At 39.6% G+C, this 23,805-nt stretch overlaps 1 protein-coding gene across 1 annotated transcript in view; it reads right to left on the reverse strand.

Annotated features, from left to right (window-relative positions):
• GRB14 (growth factor receptor bound protein 14) overlaps positions 1–16,068 on the reverse strand; it is a 58,168-nt gene extending 42,100 nt beyond the window's left edge. The window contains exons 1-2 of the mRNA XM_063162007.1: positions 15,938–16,068; positions 14,167–14,299 (exon numbers count right to left, since the gene is read on the reverse strand). Coding sequence (XP_063018077.1) covers positions 14,167–14,299; positions 15,938–16,068 — 264 coding nt within the window. The remainder of the gene's footprint in view (positions 1–14,166; positions 14,300–15,937) is intronic.
• Between the last annotated feature and the right edge of the window lie 7,737 nt (positions 16,069–23,805).

Here is a 23,805-nt window from a genome sequence, read left to right on the forward strand (position 1 = left end):
CACAGATGTAATCATTTTGCACTGCTTACACTTTTTATTGAGACAACAAATAAAGGCAAGGTACAGTGGCTAAGGAAAAACACTGTACAGTGTCACCCTGGTTCCCAAAATACATGATGGGCCATCCGCTCTAAAGGCAAGAGCACATTGTGTTTAAGGCTGATGCAAAACCTGTGGAAGCAGACTCCAGTAATCCTTTGTTACGAACAGTATCGTAGCCTTCAAAAGAGGCATATTTTAAAGCAATCATGACATTTTAAAAACTACATTAATCTCTAAGAAAAATAATTTCCTGCACAAAGTACAAAATTAGAGTTACAGAGAAAAGAGCACCAGTAAAAAAATTCAATTGTGGACACATATATATTTATAAGCAAACATATTTCACATAATGAAATCAAAAATTTCTACATTTATCAAATAAGAAACATGATTATTACACTAGAGAAATTTAAGAAAAGGTGAAAAAATAAATACAGCCATGTTTAAACATTGCTAGCAACCCATACTAATGTCAGAATTAAAAGACTGATTTAAATGCCATACCCTTTTCTGCAGAGTTATTGGCATAACTGCAGGCAACGTTACTCTTCTGGAAGACAAATTCATGTCTGCTTTTCACAGAATTTGCCAACCTTCATCCAGGTGATAACACGAAGCAGAACAAAGTAGTTAGCAATATTTCTTGAAACCTAATTCCTCATAACCTAAATATTGGAGAGTCAGCACAAAGACTCGGGCTCCAGTAAATGTCATTCCATTTATGTGAATTCAGTCCTACTCAAAGCCAATGACAGAACACACTGGGGTAGGACAAAATACAAATCAACCAACCAAAGAGCTTGAAAACTTGTGTTCTGTCCTTGCAAATGCCCACACTATCTCTGGCTATAAAAATAAGCAGAACAACATGCATTTCTATCACTCAGAGCTTTGTCTTTACTGTCAAAACAAAACCAAATCATTAAAGACTGCATTCTAACACCTCACACTGAGTGCTTACAGTCTTGGGACTTTTTCTCTGGCTTTTTCCAGGGAAACAAAATACTCTTCAGTGCTTCTGATCTTTGAATTCCAGAGAAGTAACTGAGCACAAGAATAGATTTAATGAATCCATGGAGTTTAATTATATGATTCTTAACTACCTTTATTCAAAGCAGAAGCAAAACATCCCTTTTACTTTAAGTAATGCAATTACTACCTTTCCAATGCAACCAAGGTCTGAAATAATGACACACAAAATGTTTCAAGGAGTGACATTTAAGACTGTTTTATGAACCCAAGTTTTTAATCACCCCCATTCACATAATTATTTTATGTATCAAATATCTGCATAAAAAATCTGTTTTCATTAACATGGTTTGACAAAGGAAATCTGGGGTTTTTTTCTTCTTTGTCAAAAAAGGCAACATTTTGTATTGTTTAAATGATAAAGCAAGCTATAATTCTTTTTAAAGGTCTCATAATGCACTTAATAACAGAAATTTTTTTCTGCTTTTATGCAGCATGACTAAGCAAAATTTCTGTTGTAAACCAAATTATTAAACAGATGTTAGAACTGTGATATTGGGTATTCCTTTTATAACTCTTGACCAAGCAGTTCTTATCAGAAACATTGCTTTTCACAGCTGAAGATTGCAGACATTTTTTAAAAAATTATTTTTATTAAGCACTCATAGCTTCTTGAAGAATAACATGTCAGATATGCAGGCTGCTGTGTTTCATAGGCAGTCACTGCAAGCATATTTTGATCATACACCTGATGCATAGGTCCTAAAAGTATTCAGGACTGACTTGGTAAATATTACAATAATCCATACTAAATTTCACTAGAACCTATTTATAGGGTTTTTTTTTTTCCCCAGTGGAAATGAACACACTCTGTATTAATCCCAAAGTATCTAGAAAAGAATCTCATCTCCAAGACATAGGAAACTGTACAATGACAAGTTAAAAATAAATAATTTTATTTCATGGGATTTTCTGATTTGAGAGTTTTCCAGGTGGGAAATACATAACAAGTCTCTGGCACCACTGAGATACCTCAGAATCTATGAATTCAAGCATCTCTTTTCCCGCTAAATCACCCTTCTCAAACCCTAAAACTGCAGTACTTAAATAAGTTCTGTTGATGAACAAGAGGAGCAAACACCATAAATACAAAAAATAAAACTCCCTCCAAAAAATAAAACCTGCATTGTACTGGCATTTTAGCACCAGCTCTCAATTAGTAATAAAATACTGCCAAGGAATAGGAAGTAAAGATAAATATTTTCCTAAAATTTCAAAACCTGTTGTTCTTGATTGAGACACACAGGATGGAAAAAAACTGATAAGAAACTTATGCCAAGTCACAAAGAGAACTTCTTTAGAGACAGACATTTGATCCTCGTTGTTAGCTTTAAAACAAGAGCTTCTAATAAAACCATAAACCAATTAAAATACAGCATTATTATTAAACAACTCATTTCCTTGCCTTATAATAAAGGTTCACTTTTAACTTTGACTCCTTCTACATTCAGTTTATAGCAGCAAGAGATCCATAGCAACTAATCTTTTAGATTTAAGGTATTTATTTCATTTTATTTTTGTCCAACTCCAGTCCAAAATCTTTATGATTGTTTTGATAAAATAAAAAAGTACTTCTGAGATCAAGTTTAAAGTGTTACTTACGTAACATTTGGAATTAACATCCTTTTCTACTAGAGATAGCTATGATAAATGTCAAGTGTTTGCAATTAGGTTTTTACCTTTCAGGCACACAGTTTTTATTTCCTGTGGGAGCATGTTTTCAAAATTCTATAATATAGCTCCAAAATTTTGCTGTAAGAGCCAGAAAAAAACTTGTGGTACCAGAGCCCAATCCCACAGGCGTTTTACTCAAGGAATATTAGACATGCACATAATTGCAGCACCAGGACAAAAAACTCCCTCTACTCTTTTTCCCTCGGATATTATGAAAAAATGTTTGGGTAACAGCAGCTGCAGAACTAGCAGCATTGCATTAGTGACTTCACTGGGAAAGAAACAAAAATAGCCCAAGCCATTTTTCCTTACCCTTGGGTACTGAAGGTCCTTGGCTCTTGAAAGCATGTGCAGCTTTTTGCTCTATGAATAAAATTGACCCATTTGTCTGCAAGGTGAAGCAAAGGCTCATTTTCCTCAGTGCAATTATCTGTATTGTATCTTTTCCAATCAGATGAACAGACCAGACCCATTCAGAAAGTAACCAAAAAATTAAGTGTTGCATTTGACTTGGTAATAAAAATCCAATATTCAAATAATGATTAGGTTTAAAAAAATATTACAGTAATTTATGTATACTAGTGAAAGTAAACATGGTTGCATCCAAGAGTACTAAAGATAACATTAATTAAAATATTTTCTTTTTTTAAATTTCACAAACATACATTTATGAAAATAAATTGAATAAAACACAACTTCTAAGTGCAAGCCTTTTAGAATCACTTCACCATGTGAAAGTCAAGAGGAGTTCTATTGATAAATGTGAGATACAGAAAGGCTTTGGAAGCCAAATATGCCTTCAGAGAAACATATGACCACTTTATTTTTTTTCCTACAGATAAAAGATTTTCCTTGTCCATGGCAGGTCTGCAAGGAATTTTGCTGGTGCTGGTAGACAGGAAGGAAATCAGATCCAGCTCACTTGCTGAAATAACTATGTTTATGCAGCTTTTCACTCCTATTTTTGTCACTAAGCTACCAGATACAGTTGTGAAAACATTGTGCAGATACTTTTTAGACACTTCAAAATATAAACCACTTCTACTTCTTGCCACTTAAGAAAGCGTGACTAAATGGAGTGGGCAAGAATTGAAATGCCCTTAGTAAATTAGTAACTCCAATAAGGGTTTTAGAAGAACATATGGAATAGAGATCTCCTGCTAGAAGAGGAAGGTCAGTGATGTCCTTAAGGCACTGAATACGGAGTCACAAGAGCTGATCTATTCCTAGCTCGGCCAGATATAATGCAGGAATGTGAGCATTTATACGTAACAGAACAAATCACACTCAGCTTTTGCTTCTGTAGATGAAAAGGAAAAATCCAGATAATATAAATCCAGTAAGGTTTATAAAAATTTTTGATGCTATTTTTTGTACTTGTCTTTGAGCTAAGGCAGTAGTTTATTACACAAGACCAAGGTAAATCAGGTAAGTTATTCATGGTGCTATTTGCCCTTCCTTGTGAGAGCTCCTGTCTGCCTGGCACAGCCACTTTATCTCTTTAGCAGAAGAGCCCTTTAATGTGTGACCATAGAAACACACACAGTGTGGTTTTTGCACAGGTACATTTACATACACTGGGCAAATAAATACTTACTTTAAAACCACCCCACAAAAGAGAGGTTTCAAAGTGATTGAGGTGTTGTTTTTCTACTCATATAGTCCCTTACACAAAGAAAACTAACAGGTCTTAGTCTTCACACATAGCATACAGTACACCCTCCTGGAGGCTCAATAAGGACTGGTGCAGATGCAGTTGCATAAAACAGACTGTATTACCTGTAAAGCAACACAGACATTGCAATGTACCTAGGAAATTCACTAAGTATGAGCCACAAGGAACGTAATGAAGCTTTCCATCCCTGCCACTTTTCCTCACAAACTAGGGGGATCTTGAAGCATTGTTACACATGCTCCTTGCAAAGCTTTTCAGCTGCCTATTTTTGTGATCAATCAATAGGTTCAAGCCTGATAGAAAAGCACACTGATGAAGTTCTGTCAGCTGAGTTATTTAAGAAAACCCTCGTATTGCAAGGGCTTTCCTCTCACTACACAGCAGTGAATTCTAGCAATTATGAGAATAAATTCTTGCAAACCTCCAGCCTGTTTCTCAACAGCTGATACCATTTCTGTGCCATTATCAAGAGCTTGCAGCTGTTCATAAACACCAAGTCTTAATGTAATCAGTAACAGGAGTTATCATAACATAACTAATAAAAAAGGCTATTTATAGCCCAAGAATGCACTAATTGAAAAATCCCATTCTGATCACAGGACAATCTCGTGTATATTGATTTCCTGTGGATATAATATCAAGTGAAAAAGCTAAAAGACAGAGCTGTATCATCAGTATCCTAATTTGAAGCACAGGCACACAACTAAGATAACCGATATATGTTTCTCTCTTGGGACTTCAGTATTAAATATCATGTACACTATTGGGCTAAAATATGAGCTGATTAGCTGCAAATCAATGTTCTGTGACTTGAAACAGGAGAAAAGCAACTTCACATTGTTACTAGAGCAGAGGTCTAATTTCTTCTTCCTCTTAATTTCTCCTCCCACAACTGCCCTTCATGAAAGATTTTTGTTGGCCTGATTAGCTTTTTCTTTTTAAATATTCCCATTTGAGGTGACTCCCATCAGGACTATAACACGAGAGGCATGCTTAAACACTCTGGCTTGAAATTCTCCCTTTCTGTTCATTCCCAAATCAAAAGCAATCATAAAAATGTGAATGCCTTTAGAAGTAGCAGCTTTAAATGTGCTGAAGACAAACACGGAGGACATGGGCATTGGTCAGCTGTTATCTCCAACTTATCATTGCCAAGTTTCACCACTTGCTAGAGACACAAGTGCCATCTTCTTCATAGGAATAAGCAACTGCTAGAAAAGTTTGGAAACTCTGAGCCCTGACATCCCCAGCTGGAAGCTGTATCAGTTACTGCCTCTGCACACAAAAAGAGATCAGCATGAACTGTCCCTAAGAGGATGCCCTTCCACTGCCATTGGTGTTCCTGCTACACAAGCAGCAACAGACAGCTATTATCCTAAAGACTCTCATCTGAGTGATCTGCAGATGTTAAGACACAGATATAGGTTGTCCTCTGCTACAGAGTGTGGTAAGAAGGGTGAGAGATCTCAGGTTTATTGACAGCTTCTATACATTTCTTATGCAAGGGAACTGAAAGCAGAGAGAGAAGCATGATATCAGCAGGCACCTGAAAAAAGTGAGGAATTATTTTCCTGTCCTAACAGTGTCATCTCCAATTGGTTCAGTTTTCATTACAACTCTAGCTTGATCTCTTAATAACACTTGTCACAGAGTAAAGATTACCACTGCAAAGAGTTAAAAAGAGCATGAAGCAAAAACCATGGGGGAACAACCATACTGTATTAGTGGCTCTGGAATTATCACGTGAAAGAACAAGTAAGTCCTCAGCTATCTACTGTAAATAGGTACAAGAAAATATGAATGCATAAAGAGTATTAAATTATTTTATCAATCACAAATATTCAATACTATTCTACATGGATGATCAAGTTAATTCCACCTAGTGAAAACTGACCAGGTTCAACAGTGGTGTTTTTATGGAGGCATGGAATTTTTTTAATATAAAATCTAAATTATACTTATTGTGTCAACATTTATGCACAGGAGCAGGATGGGAATATGCCTCTCCTTGTTTCTATAGTTCTCAAGCTCTTATTTGAAAAGATAATAACTCTGAACATCAGAAATGCAGTAATTCAAGGATATGCTAAAAACTGCACCAAAACTCCTAGGAAAAACTGATCTGAATTTGAGTTCCATTCTTCAGCTAATGCCCCAACACTAAACTAACAAAGTTTTATGATGATAAAATCATGAACATTCAATCATCTTACACACTTTTTAGTACTGTAAAATGTATGGTAAAGTACCTTGTATTTTCTCCTTCTGTTGCACACTTTTTCATTCAAAAGGGGTTGTAAACCTTTATTAAGAATCATCTAAGTTGTCAACTTTACTAAACCTGTATCATTTAAGTAATTTAACTATTAATCATTGACCACCCTAGTCTCATTCAAGGCAACTATAAACAGTTTATAATATAAAAATACCAGTAGCTGATATAACACTGGTGTTTAAAATACTGGGCAATGACACAACAAAAGAAGACCAGAAAAGAACAACAGAAGTTTTATAAGACCAGAAGAGAACATTGAGGAAAAACAAAATGGAGGAAAAAACCCCACAAAAATACTTAAGGCTTCATCTAATTTTATGAATATTACTAAACACTATTCTGATTAATCTAGACTGTGTGTCCCAGGAAATCAGAGGGGAACATGTATCTGTTCTGATCAATGACAGTTCAGACAATGGTCCATAAAAGGAAGATGCCAATAGGGTTCTGCTGTTACAATGCATGCCTCCTTAACACAGCACCACTTACTGACAATGCCATCACTGAGAAGAAACCTCAGAAAAGATCTGCCAATAAAATATTTCTTTAATCACTGATCTGTCTATGGCAGCTATGGAGTGGCTACAAAATGAGCCAAACTTTCCAGCTCTCCAATCTAACCCTAAATAAAAGTACCTGTCCCTGGGAGCAATTATAAATAAAAACTGTGTTAGTATCCATCACATCTCATTTCATTCTGTAAATTATGAGGATTCAAACTCCATTCACAAGAGTTTAATCTTTTAATGTCAAATTCAATAAAACTGAGTTATCACAAGTGACTCAGCAGCATAAGAGAGTTCCCTGCAGTTTCACCTGCCTTTAACTGACAAGTCTCTTGCACATTCAAAGAAGTTGATAATGTTTGTATCATCACCTGCTCTAGACACAGAGACTTGACAGGGCCAAAATACCAGCTAGTCAATGCAGAATTCAATAGATAAATATTAATGGTTCACTTCTTGGAAAAATCAAGGTTTCCAAATTTACAGAGGTTTTTCTGGACAAGTTATTAGATCTACTGCAACATCACAAAGGTTTCTTGTTCAAAATAGAACTTCCCAAATAGCACAGAAGAGGCAGTTTCCTGTATTGAGAAAATGGGCCTAAAAAAAAATATAAGCAGCTTCAGGTTTGACTTTTAGGCTGATGAATTCAAAACAATCAAAATCCAAAGGATTGTTAAAACCATTTCAATCTGACAAACACTGGCAATATGTCTACCAAAATCTTTGACAGTACTGATGATTTTTTTTTATTTTATACAAGTGAAAACTGTAAAACTTAAAGCCTAACACCTTCCTGATGTTACAAATTAAGCAAAAAGCTCACAGAGGCAGTATCTTAGTAACCACAAAAGTTACTTGTTTTCTTGCCTATTAGAATGGGGGGGAAAATGCTATTTTTGTGAAGTTAGAATGTTTACAGTCTTAATTTTTACAGTCTTTGAGTTGTTTTTGGACAGTAAAAAAGTGAAAGGAAACACTAACATGAAGTTTGACAGAAAGCAGCTAATTTCAATGTAAAGAAGTAAAATATAAAAAGAAACAAACAGGTGATTATTCTGAAGTTTTCCCAGGCTGATATATCACACAGCTTGTGATAGGGCACGTCCAGTATAAGCCAGGCAATATTCCTCATTGCTAAAACAAGAAACTGTTCAACCTTGCCTCCTGATTTTTACCTTTGTAGACAAGTGACTGTCACAGTGTTAAGATGACTGGTCAAAGGTACCTGCATTAAAAGAGCAAGTTTTAATAGGGCTCTAAATAATTCCAATATACTGTAATATCAATAAATCTTTCCTTGGTGGGCAGGTACAACATATCAATGAAGAACAGAGCACAGGAACTGGAGTAGACCACCAAAAGAAACATCACAGAAAGGGATCCAACTGAATCCTTTTTGCAATCCTTATATTAGAGATTTCATTGAGCTCTTTAATTCCGTTCTGCACAAAATGTTTTTACTGTTAATCTATAAACTGGTTGGAAGAGTTTTTTCCTTTCCCTTTTGACTTTCTTGTGTAATTTAAGGGAAAGCCATGGGGAAAACTGATATATGTTTGGAGGCTGTAAAGAAGAAAAGATTTGAGAACTTACAAAGGAGGACATGTGCCATTGTCTCCAGCTTGGAAGGAAATCTGGCAACAAACACACAGACTGGAATTACAGAGTAAATTCAAGAAATGCCTCTTTTGGTCGTAAGAGATGTCGCAACCCTTGGAAATTGATTGGCAATTTATGAATCACTGCATTTCAAAAAAAAACCCTTTTTGTTTTTGCACTTTTTGAAAGTCAATAGTAAACAGATATTTCAGACAAAAAATCTGTCATAAACACATTTAAGTACCAAAGACTTAGCCCTGTATATCTGCTAGTAGAATTATATGCAGTTTTGGAAAATGAGGCTCCAAGCAGATACATTAGAAGACCCTGAATTATAGCTGTAAAAAAAATAATAAATGGTGCTCCAATTACAACAGTCAATGCTCAATAGTATTCATAAACTTAGAACAGTACACATTTTTAAAAACTCTGCTCTTAAACATGAAGTTCCTGTTGGCTCTTCTTTGTCAAAGAGCTTTACATTAAAACCTTTATGAATACAAAAAGCAAAGTCAATTCCACTACAATCACATGTATTTGAGGTCTCCATACAACTGAATTCCTGGAAAGAACATTGTGGGAGCACATTTGGATTCTACATGATAAAAATATCTACTTGTTTAGAACATCAAGAAAGACAAAAGAGGCAAGGTAAAATTTCAAATTTTCTTGACCTTGAGATTTACTTGAGTTTTATTTTTGCACTTCTAATTTAATTTAAAGAAACAAGGCACTAATTACCTTGAACTACTTTTGTCATGAAACACTTTTTGGCTTATCCTTGAGCAGGGCAAGAGTCAGCTTCTGCAGTGAAAATATTCAGGGGTTTTTTTTTTCAGAAAGCAAAAAACTAAGCTTCCATAAAGCTACAGTAACATCTTAGTTCATTTTACCAAAGACAACAAGAACAGAATAAGTTTTCTTACATTTCATACTTTTTCCTACTAATATTTATTTTAATCATAATTAAAGCCAGAAGTGCAGTGTTTTATATTTTCAGTTCCTTGTAATTTCTTAGAGAACACAAGCTTTGAGGCACAATTAGATTTTCCATGCAAGTTCAGAGATTCCACTCAGAAGCAGCAGATGCTTGATTCCTCAGAGGAAGGCAACATTTCCCACCATCCACCAAACTGACCACACTGTGTTGGACATGAGGGGAAAAATGGTATTTTCTTGGCCTATTTAGATAAAAACCTACCACCTGAAACATGAAATTCAGTTTATCTGAACACATTTCATAGAATCAGAGAATGACCTGGTTTGGAAGATACTTTACAGTCACCCAGTCCAACCATCAACCCAAGCACCACCACTGTAACCCCTAAACCACCACCCAGCACCAGGTGCAGATGCCTCTGAAACAGGGATGGTGACTCCATTACCCCACTGGGCACCCCACTCTGATGCCAGCCCACCCTAGCAGTAAAAGCATTTTTCAATTATCTAATCTGAATTTGCCCTGCCTCAGCTTAAGAACACTTCCATGTGTTCTCACTGCAGAGAGCAGCCCCCACCCCACCCTAATCTCTTTTCAGGGAGCTGTAAAGAGCAATGAGGCCCCTCCTGAGACTCCTTGGGACTAACCAAAGCCTGCTCCCTCAGCCACTCCTCACAAGACACATTCTGCAGTCCTTTCATGGGCCCTGTTGCCCTTCACTGGACACTCTCCAGTATCTCCACATCCTTCTTCCAAGTGAGGAGCCCAGAAATGAACACAGCACTCAAGGTGTGGCCTCACCACAGGGACCTGCAGGGCCCACTATTCCTTATACAGGCCAGGATGCCCTTGACTTTCCTGGCCACCTGGGCACACACTGGCTCATGGTCAGCTGCTGCCAACCAGCACCCCCAAGGGCCTTTTCTGCTGGGCCACTTTCCAGCCACTCTGCCCCCAGCCTGCATCACTGCATGGGGCTGTTGCATCCCGAGTGCAGCACCAGCACTTGGTCATGCTGAACCTCGTGCCCCTGGTCTGGCCCATCCATCCAGCCTGTCCAGGTCCCTCCACAGGGCCTTCCTGCCCTCCAGCAGATCAAAGTCTGACCCAGCTCCCCATGGTCTTTGAATTTGCTAATGGTGGGCTCGATGCCCTCATCCAGACAATCAGTAAGGTCGTTACACAAGACCAGGCCCAACACTGATCCCTGGGGACACCTCTAGTGACCGGACACCCGCTGGCGCAGCAGCACAACTCACCAGCACCCTCTGGGCCTGGCCATGCAGACAGTTCCCAGCCCAGGGAAGAGTGCACTTCTCCAAGCTGTGGGCTGCCAGCTTTTCTGCATTTTTTTGGTGAAAGGGTTGTCAAGCACTGGAACAGGGAGGTTCCAGTAGAGTCACCATCCCTGGCAGGGCTCAAGACACTAATGGACATGGCACTTGGTGCTATGGTTAACCAAACATGGTGGTGCTCAGTCAAAGGTTGGACCCAACAATCTGGGAAGTCTTTTCCAAACTTAATGATTCTGTGATTCAAAAATATAACACAAAACTCTTCCAAAACTGCAAGGGGAGAAAAGAGATGGACAGCTGTGTTGGTGAGGCAGACCAAATAATGTTTCGAGACATGGACATACCACTTCCCAAGCACAGAGGCAAATCACTATTCTGCTACATGGCTTTTACCAATTTGCTTTTATAAACTTATTTTCAGTGAGTCAACCCCACAAACATGCTGTTCAAGCAGCATGTTCAACGTTTTGAGAAGCTTACAATAAAAGATCATTAGAAGACAGTAAGAATTTCAGCTTCGAAAAACAAGAATTCAAAATAACGTTAATAATCTATTTAGAAGTAGAAAGATTTCAGATGTCACAGGTGCTATGAATAAAAGAGAAGATATTCATGACAACTTCTTTCTTCTACAGAAGCAGAAAATCTCTTTTGGAGAGAAAAACAAGACAGAAGAGGCATCTTTTCTTTTTTTTTCTTTTAGAAACACCCATTTTGATAATAGTTATCTACAAGACACAAGTAGAAATTCACTCTGCAATTTTCCTGCCCTATGCTTGAAATTAAACGCAGAGAAGAAAAAGAAACTAAATCAAAAGCAAGCAATCTAAAAGAAGAATCACTGAAAACATATGTAGATCATCAGAGGAGAAAGAATTCTGGCAGCTGTCAACGCTATGCACAAAAAAAAAATTTCTTAAGAGTAGCTGGTTTCTCTTAAGAGTTAGTGAACTATCAAAATGTAACAGTAATATTCATGAAATTTTTGTATACAGATACATATTTGCACACAGAGCTGCTACAAAGTTGACAAAATAAGGACAGGGGGTGGAAATACAACATTTCCGAGCACAGCTCCACAGCCACCTGTGGGAAGTCAAAGTCACAGCCAGTTCACTTCTCTTTGCACACCTGCTCAGCATTCCTTTCTTTTTAAACCTGAGTAATTTTTTAACCTATTAGGACCTGAATTTCAAAGATAAAAGTTCAATTTGACAAGTGTCATTTGGCCCTAACTTTAATAATTTTAGATGAAGAATGCAACAGTCATGCTGAGTCTCAAAAATGGTCTGCTTGGCCTAGAATAATTTCTCCTTATAATTTCTCCTGTTTAGGGCAGTGGCCATAAACAGACACCTAGGGGACACAAATCATAGTCTTGTTAAAATGCCTACACAAAAGTAACAGGAATATTTCTCTCCATTTTTCTGGTAGCTGAAAAACAGGTCAGACCCTCCAACAGACACCAGCATTATGTTAGTTCACTTCTGTCAGGAAACCAGTTGTTCTTGCTCCTGCTTTTACCGGAAGAAGCACTACATTCTTAAATAAAAATCCAGGAGAAATTGAAGGACTGTGAGCAGAAATCATCACAAGAAGTACATGTGAACCCTTAGGAAGAAGCAGAAGTAAAGTCAGTGAAGACATGAACTTCAGCTTCTGGAAGCCTGAAGCTGATTTAACCAATGAAGCCTATCAGTAATGTTAAATATGACTGACCACAAAAGCAGTTGACCTTTGTGTGTTAAATCATGCTTCCCAATTTCAAGTCCAAAGATTACCACAATGACTGTGATTTAGGCCTGCAAGTAATTTAAACTATCTTTTTTAAAATGTGACTTTTAGTCCTTTTGTTCTTAAAGATAATATTACCAATTCAATGTTTTTCCTGCCTCTGCAGACACAGTCAATGCTCCCACCTTGCTCAAGAAGAGGAAACTAGAACAGTTTTACAGTCAGATGCACAACATTCAGATGCACACTGGCTAGAATGCATCAGATTAATATTGCTATTGGAGGATAAGTACTAAAAGCAATAAAAGTAGTCCAGAAAAACACCATAACTTACAGAGAGACACCATGGTGGAAATGCAAAATAGGGCAAAATCAAATCAGGGCAGTTTCCCAACACATACATGTTTTTCACTGGAGAAGTGAGGAAAAGGGTCCTCCTTAGGGTACTAGTCACAACTTGGCTAACAAAGTTCTCTGGCAGGTGCACAGAAACAGCTGTGGCAAGTTAGCTTCAGAAAAGTTAATACAACTACAAGAAACTTCAACTTCCAAGCATATTCTTCATGCAAATCTAAAAATGGAATAACCATTAAGGTTAAATTCTTACACCTCCAATATCACCCTTAAAACTGTTGAAACAGGGATCATGCAGACCACCAAAACACAGAGTGTGAAGGAGGGAGTAATCCTAATCCCACAGATGTTCCTTGTGAGAACTCTTTCCAGTCTCAAGAAGAGCAAAGAGGATGAGACAGGTAAGCTTCCAAAGAGTGAAACTGATCTTCGACACCAGTAATCTCCAATAACTGGAAACTCTGTCTGAACAGTACTGCCAGGTCTTTCTGCCCGCTCAGATCTTCCCCTGGCTTACAGTTTAAGGTCTTTATGGAAATACATTAACATCAGCCACACACAGATAAACACACATGCATATAACATACAGCCAGGTACACAGCATCTGCTCCTTCCCCATCCATTTAGGTTTTTCCCATTATCCTGGCAAAATCAGAACTTTAGAAAAGCTGTTCAGTGACTGTTAAAACCCTCTGTTCTGTAACATTGATGACAGTAATTGGAGGTGGGGAGGAAGGGAAAAACAAAATTAACTTCTCATTTAAGGACATAAAGTACTGCCTGCCTGCCCCTGGTTCCACTTAAATTGAAAAATCTGCAGAGCCGCACATACACTCTGTGAAAGAACAGTCATGTCTTAAGTCACAGATTCCAAACCTCATTTTCTACAATCATTGATGACCTACAGAAAAAAATTCACCAAATTACAGAAATATGAACACCTCTATTTTAATAAAATAATTTAATAGATAACTGAGTTTTTCCTCAAGATTTCATTTAACCAATTTAGGAACTGTCAAACAATAATTTATAAATCTTACCTGCTTTTTTCTTGAAGTTGCCTTGGGCAACAGACTGGCTGACAAAACTGATGCAAACGGCGAGCAACACAGCTCAGGAAAAGGATTTGGAATTGATGGGTTCTCCAAAATACTGTCACCTTTCTTTTTTCTCCTATTTCAACAGAATACATAATATCAAGCAATAATTGTAACAGCTGCTGTTAAAATGGCAATATCCAACCACAACATATTAACTACTGAGGCACTAATACCACAATGCTTCCTGGTTGCAGCAATTAGCTTTCTTTTTTGGAGTTATTTTATTTAATCAGTAGGCTGAATATATTATCATACAGTGCCTAACACTAATTGAAAGCAATCCAAGTATTCAGCTCTGAATATAAAGTTGTTTGAACATGCGTAAGTCTTTGCAGAGTAAGAGCAGAGATATATTTATATTGGCTTCTAAGGACATTAGTAAATATTTTGTTGTCCCTGTGTTTATGCCATTCCCTATGTACACATATTACAACAGTAGATGCATGTAACTTCTCAGCAAAACTTTCCAAGTATACCACAACAGTATCTTAAACAAATGCAAACTTTTTTTTTTTTTTAACCAGAATCGAATCAAAGTGACTGACAAGAAAAAATAGTGCAAAGCAATCCACTCATTTCTGTTTTCAGTTAGTTTTGTATTGGCATCTCTGCAGCTCCATCATAAAATGAATGTCTCAGTTGTTGCTGTCTGCTGAAACAGACAGGACTGTGTCAGAAGTACCACCAGCCAGCATTTGCAGGAGTAGGGAAGGTAATCACCACTGCACTTGCCTAAGAGCTCAGTTATGCACGGGTTTAAAGTATCACATTAATAATGTGGTTGTTTAGACTGCTGTGTACATTACAGTGCATGGTTTTCTCACATAAAATATTGAAGAGCTCTTTGTCTACTTGATTTCATCTGAAAACCTGCACACAAAGCACCTGATGTATTTGCATCTGCCAACAAATTACAAGAGTTTTCTACATGTGTGAGTTAATGCCCCCAAGCTTCATATTTTACTTTATTACCTTCTTTATTATCATTCCAGATTTCATATTTTAATTAGCACAAAGTGGGGAAAACCATCAGAATAAGGTTACAATACAGAATGAAGATACTTCACTTATGGAAAATCCTCACCACACCGGTGAGGATTCATTTGAAGTGGTATTTTGCTTTAGGATGAGAAAAAAATCCTGTAATGCAGTATTTTAAGATTTTGTAAACTTCAGTCTACCAAAACTGATCAGATGCTTCATGAAAAGCCCAGCTCATTTCTTCCTTTACTAAGAATAGAGACCAATGCCTTTAAGAAGAGCCTGAGAGGTAACAAACGGGGTGCACACCGCTGCCAGCGGCACTGCTCCCGGTGAAGCGGTTTTATCTCACCAACACTCTGAGAAAGACACTGCAGGGATAAAGTAGCTGCTGGCTCAGCCTGACAAGGCAGGCTCGGCACCGCCGGCTCCTTTCACCTCAGGCTGACAAACCTCAAAAATAAAAAGGGGGGTGGGGGGTGGGACACGCACGCATCCGCAGCGGCGGAAAGTGTCTGCAGGGCCGGGAAACAACTTTTGAGCTGCGGGGAAGCGCGGGCCGGTCCAGAGCCAGGCCGCCCCCTCCTGCGCCTCGCCCCCTCCCCAGGCCGCCGCACCCCGGCCCCGCCAGCCCCGCGTCCCGCCCGCAGGGCGCCGCCCGCCCCCCGACGGCAGCGGCGGCCCTCGAGGGAGCGGCGGGGCGGCGGCGCCCGCCGGGCTCCGGCCTTACCTGTCGGGGGGCGAGGGCGGCGGGTCCCGCCCGGGGGGCCGGGGCAGCGGGCGGGGGCAGCCGCGGGGGCCGCCGCCAGCGGGCTCCGCCGCCAGCCCTGCGCCGGGCGCACCGGGCAGCGGGGCGGCCATCGGCGGCGGCGACGTCCTGGCGGGGCGGCACGGCGGCGAGCGGCCCCGGCGCTGCCGGGCGGAGGCTGCTCTCGCTCCCGCTGCGGAGGAGGGGGAGGCGACGGGGAGCGGGGGGAAGCGCCGCCCGGGCGGCACCGAGCGCCTTCCCCGGCACACGTGCGAGGGCGGCGGCGGCGGCGGGGGCGGGCGGCCGCCGGCTCCGCGCTGCGACGGGGAGGCAGCGCGGGGCGGGCGGGGGCCGAGCGGGGCCCTTGGGCTGCTCCGCCAGGCCGGGCGGCGGAGCGGGGCGGGCCCGGCAGGTGCGCGGGCCCGGGACCCGAGGCCGCGGCGTGACCCGGCGGGGCCGGGGTTGGTGGGGCCCCGCCGAGCGGGCCCGGCCCCGGGCACCGCTCGCCCTGAGCCGCTGCGCCTTCGGCCGAGGGGGGCAGCGCGGCCCCGGCATGGCCCGGGACCTCCTGCCCCGCGCCGGGCAGCGGCTCCAGCCGCGCTCCGCCGGACCGGCCTGACACGCGACTCAGCGCCTGGCAAATCATTAACTGAACTGACACATCCCTCTGGGCAGCGGGGATTTATGGACGTGCCTTGGAGAAATAGGGAATGACCGAGGCCGGGGAGCAGACCCGTCACCTTGTGCCAGAAAAGCGGCTCGTGAGGAGGCTGGGCTCCGGCCTGGGCCCCGCACCCACATCCAGCCACAGCCTGGAGCACAGTGGATTGTGAAAAGGTTTTCCCTCATGCCCAGGGCTCCTCCACAGCAGCTTGATCCCGCTCTGCTTTATGTACATAAATTCCTCTGTGGCAATTCCATGGTCGTCCTTATCAATGTTTGTCCGATTTCAAAATAAAAAGTCCCCCTTGCTGTATGAAGAACATTTTGATGGCACCAAGCAGAGTGGGCAGTCGTGTTTAGGTCAGTCAATCCGATAGTCAAAATCTGAAAGCCCCTGGTGAAGACAGCACCATGCAGAAACCCTCTGACTGTCCTTGGCATGGTCAGGGGCAGTAACTGAGATGTGAGACTGGTAAAAATGTAGAATATTTTGAGGCAAATCCTTTGCTGTCCTCCTGAATCCACTGAAAAAATCATCACACACAAGCCAAGATTTCAGTTCTGGAGAAAGATTTTTGTGTCATAGAAGCAATACTCGCAGGTTTCATTTTGGCTGAGTCACAGATGATTTTGCAGGACATTCATTTTCAATGAAATGAAGGATTCCTTGTCCTCTGAACAGCTCATTCTGTTACACTTACAGCAGAAGTGGAAGTCTGAGTTGATTAACAGTTCTTATATACAAAGTCTGGCAAATATATCAGGAATTTTATAGTGTCAGATAATTGACTGGATTTGCTTGTTTCTTGTGAGCAGCTATCCTTTTATAAACTGCAGAGACAAGGCCACTGGGGTTTTTTTCCTAGTTGATTCACAGGCATAACTGTGACATGTTAAACCTCATTGTCTTCAGAAGAATAGAAGGCAGGACAAATGGTATAGGTGCTCTAGGTAGAAGACTGAGATTGGAAAGAGATAAAAACCTGCAAGTGGGGATTGTATGCTGATATTCATCATCATTTAAAAAGTTCAGCCACAAAAAGAAAATATATTTTGATTTTTCACCTATTCTGTGCAATGTGTTACAGAACTGCAACCTGACATACATGGTATGTTTTTGTGTCTTTGGCTTAGTCATGTAATTGTTTTAAAATGCCAGGCAAATAAAAACCACAATTAGAATGAATAACAGCAAATAAATACTTTATTTTTAAAAATAACTTTGGTGGTAATCTAATTAGTTATGACAGCAGCAATGCCACTTCTAGAAAAAAATCAATAAAAATGTCACGCTATTATAATTTCACTTGCATGTTGTAAGAAACAAATGTACTGAAATTGTTCTTTTACATATCTCATAGTCTGTCCTGATGCTTGCTACTGTCAGTGCTTTCTCTGGGAACAGCATTGCATGAGGGACATGCAGTCGGTGGAACACTGAGGCACAGAAGGACCTATGTGACTGCTCCAGTGTAGGCATTGCAAATGTTGCATGCATGAGAATGTGAAACTGAAGGTTCTTCAGCCTTACTGTCTCTCTTTGCAAACAACTGTAAGAATACAAATGGTTTCATGAGCTGGGCTAAAGATATCTGAGAGCATTTGACCTAGAATCTGTTCAAGTGTAACCTTTTTTAACTCCTTCTTTGAACAAGTATAAACCCAGTAATCTCTGAACAGTTAATAGAGTTGATATTAAAAGACTGGCAGATTTCTGCTGAGACTCAACACCAAAACATTTGTTGAGCTGTGTGACTTGGTTTCCTTTCCATCATAAATACACTTAAGCTGCCTAGTGTGTTTTTTTGATAATTGCCATGCTTGTGCAGCACAGTTGTTCTTGTAAGATTTACCATTTCCCAGTGTCCTGGGTTGGCTGTATGATGCTGGTATCCCCAGTTCTCTGCTCTGTTTATGTTGGATAATAAGTTTTGCACCTTTAAGACCGGTTCTGAGAGCAAAGGGGGGAGAGAAGACTAAACTAAATTCCTGTGTATTCTTCAATACTCAACTCAGTAGGCTTATTCCCTGTCTTTTAGTTTTTACCTTTCTTAGTCATAATCACATCCAGGTGTTTATCAAGTAAAATTAAAATATATATTGAGAAAAATTGCAACGGATTCAAGCTATTCAGTATGCACCCCACTTCCAGAAAATCAAGCTCTCCAGTTCTCAAAAGCCTGTATGCTATTTAGAATCACAACACTTGATTAATGTGACAAAATTATGCCTTTAATTAGAGTAAACTCAATTATTACTGACAAAGTGGAGGTTCAGAAAATCCAAACTACCTCTGATTATCTTCGAAAACTGTAGAAGATTTTTGTGGGGTTTTTTTTTGTCCCCTTCCACACGTCCTCCCTTGCTTTTATCAAATTACTCACAATATATGTATAATAGTTTTATTACATAAAGCTTCACTGCGCTAAGAGAGCCAATAGCCTACCTTTACACCATCATTTGTCATAGCTGCAGTAGTAGAGAAAGGAATTATTTCTATTCAAGTACTAGATTGAAGCCACAGAAATAGCTCCTTTTTCCAGTGCAAGGCTACAACCAGGCATGTCTTGTCTCTTCATGCATTTTCTCCAAAAGCCTCCCAAAATAAATTGCCTCAGCAGTAATGCTGAGGATCACCCTAAGAACACAAAGGATCACCCTAAGAAAAAAGTAATTTTTTCAGTAAAAAGGCATGTGCCAATTTATGTGTATTTATTATCTCAATGGACTTAAAATGTGTTGAACAAATGAACCTCATACAATGAGCTGTGCATTCTAGCTCCTTCTTGAGCATTTCAAAAGCCCATTTATAACTTTGAAAATGGGCTCAAGTACTTCATGAGAGCCAAATTTATCCAGTGACCACAAGTGGAGATACCACTAGCTAACTTCCTGGCAGTAGTGCATAAGTCTTTGAAAATTATCTGTGGTTGAATATTTTGTGAGGAGTCTTCCCTATTATTACAGCTTGAATTGAATGTTAAGTTTACAGTTATTGTTAAAATGTGTATCTTCTATTGCAGGTAAGGAAAAGGTTCCAAGGGATTAAATCACCAGTACCACCAGTCTCAGTCATTTCCCCAAGCTGCTTTTCAACCTTATCTGAAACTCAGTGTACACAAACCACAGCAGAGTAAAAATCCAGTGTTTCCCCTGACTACATTCCCTTTCTCTGCACTTACTATCAAGAAGCAGATTTGCACTTGTTTTCTGTTGTTTGGTTTTGGACTTTCTTTATCAATTGAAAAGCATGATTACTTTAGCATACTTTTGTAACAAACTTGAGTAGAGAGATGGATTTCATTGCCAGCTTTGACAACAGTGTTTGCAATTTCAATAGCAAGTTCTGTGATTCCCTGTGATAGCTCTGTCAGAACATCCCCATGATGGAATTTTGCCTTGAACTGTAACACAAGATTGAAATGAAATCCTGTGCAGGTTTTTTTAGAGTAAGAATGATACCCTTCAAATCTATCAAATTAAATCAAATCAAGAGCTTGTGATATGTGAAATGTTGTTGTAGCCAAGAGCAGATAATGAGGTTCAGGGCAGGGCTGACTGAGTGGCATGTAGTGCTTGTGAGCTGCAGGTCAGACATGTGACATGCTGGCTCCTGCTCCCTCGCACTGGGGCTGCATGAAATCAGTCACACAGAACGTCTGTAATAAACAATGCATTAGGTGATGCAATCTGCACTGGCCAACCTTGAACTGAGGCCTGAAGTTCCTTCCTAGAGAGGACTGTAATAGCACAGGGTGAGTGTTGCATACGTGGGGGTTACGGTGGCTACATCTGCATCTAATGGTGGTTGGAGGCGGTGCGCTCCCTCCCAGAAATAGCTGCAGCAGTGTCTTTATTGTGTGCTTCATCTGTCCACAACTACCCCCTTACCACAACAGCCACTGCACTAGATGTACTCTTCTGGAAGGGAATTGACAAGTGGACGACTTTAAACATCACATAAATTATTAACCATTTAGATAAATTAAACAGGTGATGTTTCACAACAGCAGAGGACTGCTGGTACTTTTTACAGCCCTATTTCTGGAACTCCACTTTACACAAAAAATGTAATTTCTGACCTCACATGCCTTCAGAGTACTGCACAAAAACATGTAATTATTGTGGAAGAAAAGGTTGCAGGCAACTGTGCTATCTAGTATTCCATGTGTTTATCCAGCACATAGAAGTTTAGTTTCCGTAATGTGAGTTGTTGGGAAATCAGATTCGAGATCCTTTAACACTAGTCATTTTGTTGAGTGGGAAACAAAATACAAGCATTAAAAAAAAAAAAAAAAAAACAACCAAAACAACAAAAAACCCCAACCCCGCAAACCAACCATAAAAAAGATAAAAACAAGAAACGTAGAGCTAAAATGATTTTTCATAAACAGCCATGCCACTCATAAGTCTCAGCCATTTCTGAGCTGCTGCCAAGGACACTGAAACAGTAGAACCAGACAAAGAACAGTAAGAATCTCCAGATACATGCAAAAAGGAAGGCAAATGTAAACTTCTTTGGTCTTCAAGAAACAACACACCTGGTCAGACTCAAGGTGTGCAGCACTTAAATTTTGTTAACAGAGTACAAGGCTGATGTGTGCAATTGAAAGACAAAACGAATTCTGCTTTTGGAAGAAGTGATGTAGAGATTTGTTTGCCTAAATGCAGACATTTCATACGAATTTAGATCCCTATTCTACCATGCCCTAAGATGGCACAGATTTCCTGTTCAGCCTATGTCACACAGGTCTGTCCTGTGGGGATGTTTCAGATACCACTGGGTATTAAATATGTCACCAGTCACTTGTATTTAGGTGCCTAAACTTCACTCATATTATTTCTTTTCTGCTTCTGTAATATGCAGCTTGCAAAAAACTGGCCGAGGCTTTAAGAAACAAAGTCTAGGAACATCAGAGATACTGCAGTGTGAAACTGGATTTTGAAAGCTTTCATCAGATCTAAAGAGATTTTCTCCAATTCTGGGAACAGTAAGAAATTTGAAATGTGTTCATATGCATATCGGCATACATGTGAGAGAAGGAGGAATTTTTCTCTTCCAAAATCACTGGAATGATCTAGCCTAGATTTGCACCCCCAAATTTGCACCAGCCCTGGTTGAGCAAAGCAATTTCCAAATCAATCTACCTGTGCATGTGCAATTTAGAATGCCTTGAAAATGGGCTCTGGGACGGAAAGCTCTGCTGAACCCTGATGATGCAGTCATTATGTTTCTGCCAAATGACAGAAACCAAACAAATGCTCATCAGTCCAGCTGGAATTCTGGAGGTAGTGCCACTGTATGATAACATACCTGCCACCTGGTAGGACATTTAGCACTCTTTGGAATGAATTAATCACACAGAGAAGGTCATTTTCTCTGTCTCAAGAGTTATTCCAAGAAATCTGTATTCGGGAAATGAGATATTCAACAAACCTTTGAAAAAACCAACCTACCGTTCATATTTTAAAAGCATTGTGCTGACTACTTGAAGTTATTATATTAAAAGGTTATTAATGCAAATCTCTGTAATTCAGTAACCCTATCTAACAATGCCAATCTCAGCACTTATTACAGACCTAATTATTACAACATCAGTGCACCTAACATTTTAATGTATTTATTCCCTTCATACGGATGAGTAAGTGTTTGCATCTTTATGTGCCTGAACAGGTTTAAAAATTAACCCTGGGAGGGTATTCAAAGTACCTGACTTTAGACAACTATACCATGTTAGACTGGCCATCACAAAGGAGAGAAACAGAAGACTCCAGATGTCAACTAAAAAACACAGGGTGTTTAGCACTGACAACCATCCCAGAAAGACTTTTTGTTTCCTCTGGGTTCATAGAAAACCTTAGGAGAACTGTCTTCTTACTTAAACATCTCTGTTTGCTGTTGCAAATTAGACAGTGCAATTAATTTGCTAAGTGGTTTTCTCAAAATCTAATGGAATTTGTGGCTCAGTAAGAAATGCAGACTCTGAGTCCAAAATTAGTACTCTAACAATCAGGCTGTCCTTCTTTGTATAATGAAGGATTCTTGTTTCTAAAAATAAAAAAAGGTAAAATGCATTAATACTTTGCCACTTCAAACAATAAATCAGCTTTAAATCTGGTCCAAAAGGCGTTTTTCCTTTGAGCTGGAGAAAAAAGTACCTTTCCTTTGATTTCATGCTTATTGAAGCTGTGCTCTGGAGTTGTTAAGTACCTACTAGAATTTAATTTTTTTTCTAAAAGTCATAATTTTACCATGACAAGTAGAACAATTTCATAACACTAAATGTAGGCAACTATCTATTTTGCTTCTGTGTAATTACGAATGAGACACTCACAATATATGAAAAACAACATAGAAGATAAATCCAGACAATTATGTTACACATAGTGACCTTATAAATTCTGTTTAACAGTCAAAAACTTTTACAGAATTTCCCTTGGGGTGGATAGGCAAGGGGAGAATGAGAAAAATGCTGGCTACTGAACAAGTTCATAAATAATTTGCACCTGACTTCAAAGAAATTTAACATTTGGTGTATCTGAAGTATTTGGAAAGAAGGAATACAAACTGAGTGCATATCTAAAATTAAGAAAATTATTATAGCCACTCAGCCCTTTCAAATTCAACCTTCAGTGTTCTCCACATCCATAAATTTATCCCAACCCATTATACTTGTCTCAGAATTACAACTAAGAAAGCAGAATGTTTTTCTTCTTTTTTTACACTACCTGAACTTACTTTATAAGATAGTGACAGTGAAGTTTTCAGACTTAAGTCCACTTGAAGTTTCATCCTCTCCATCAGGAAGAACCAAAGGACTAATGCATCCCCTTTCTATAATGTCTGGGTCTTTATACATCCACACTCCACTTGGTACACTTTCTTATGACTGGATTTCTGTGCTACTGGATCACTCAGGATGACATATCCATCCCACAGATGGGCTAAGCACACAGACACAGTTCTGTCAAATTTGCCACAGCACACAACAAAGAATCTGTAGTAGCTTTATGGTTTTTCTGTTCTCATTATGGGCTGTGGGAGGACAGACAGTAACTAATCTGGCAAAAAGCCTACTGGTAAGAGTTCAAACCATTGAAAGTCTCTCAAAGAACTGGAACTGACAAAGTGAGTTTGAGGATTCTTCTTCCTGTGGCAGCTCTTCAAGGCCTCAAGCCCATTTTAG

Source organism: Melospiza melodia, chromosome 8 (assembly GCF_035770615.1).
Source record: "Melospiza melodia melodia isolate bMelMel2 chromosome 8, bMelMel2.pri, whole genome shotgun sequence".
Lineage (NCBI taxonomy): Eukaryota > Metazoa > Chordata > Aves > Passeriformes > Passerellidae > Melospiza > Melospiza melodia.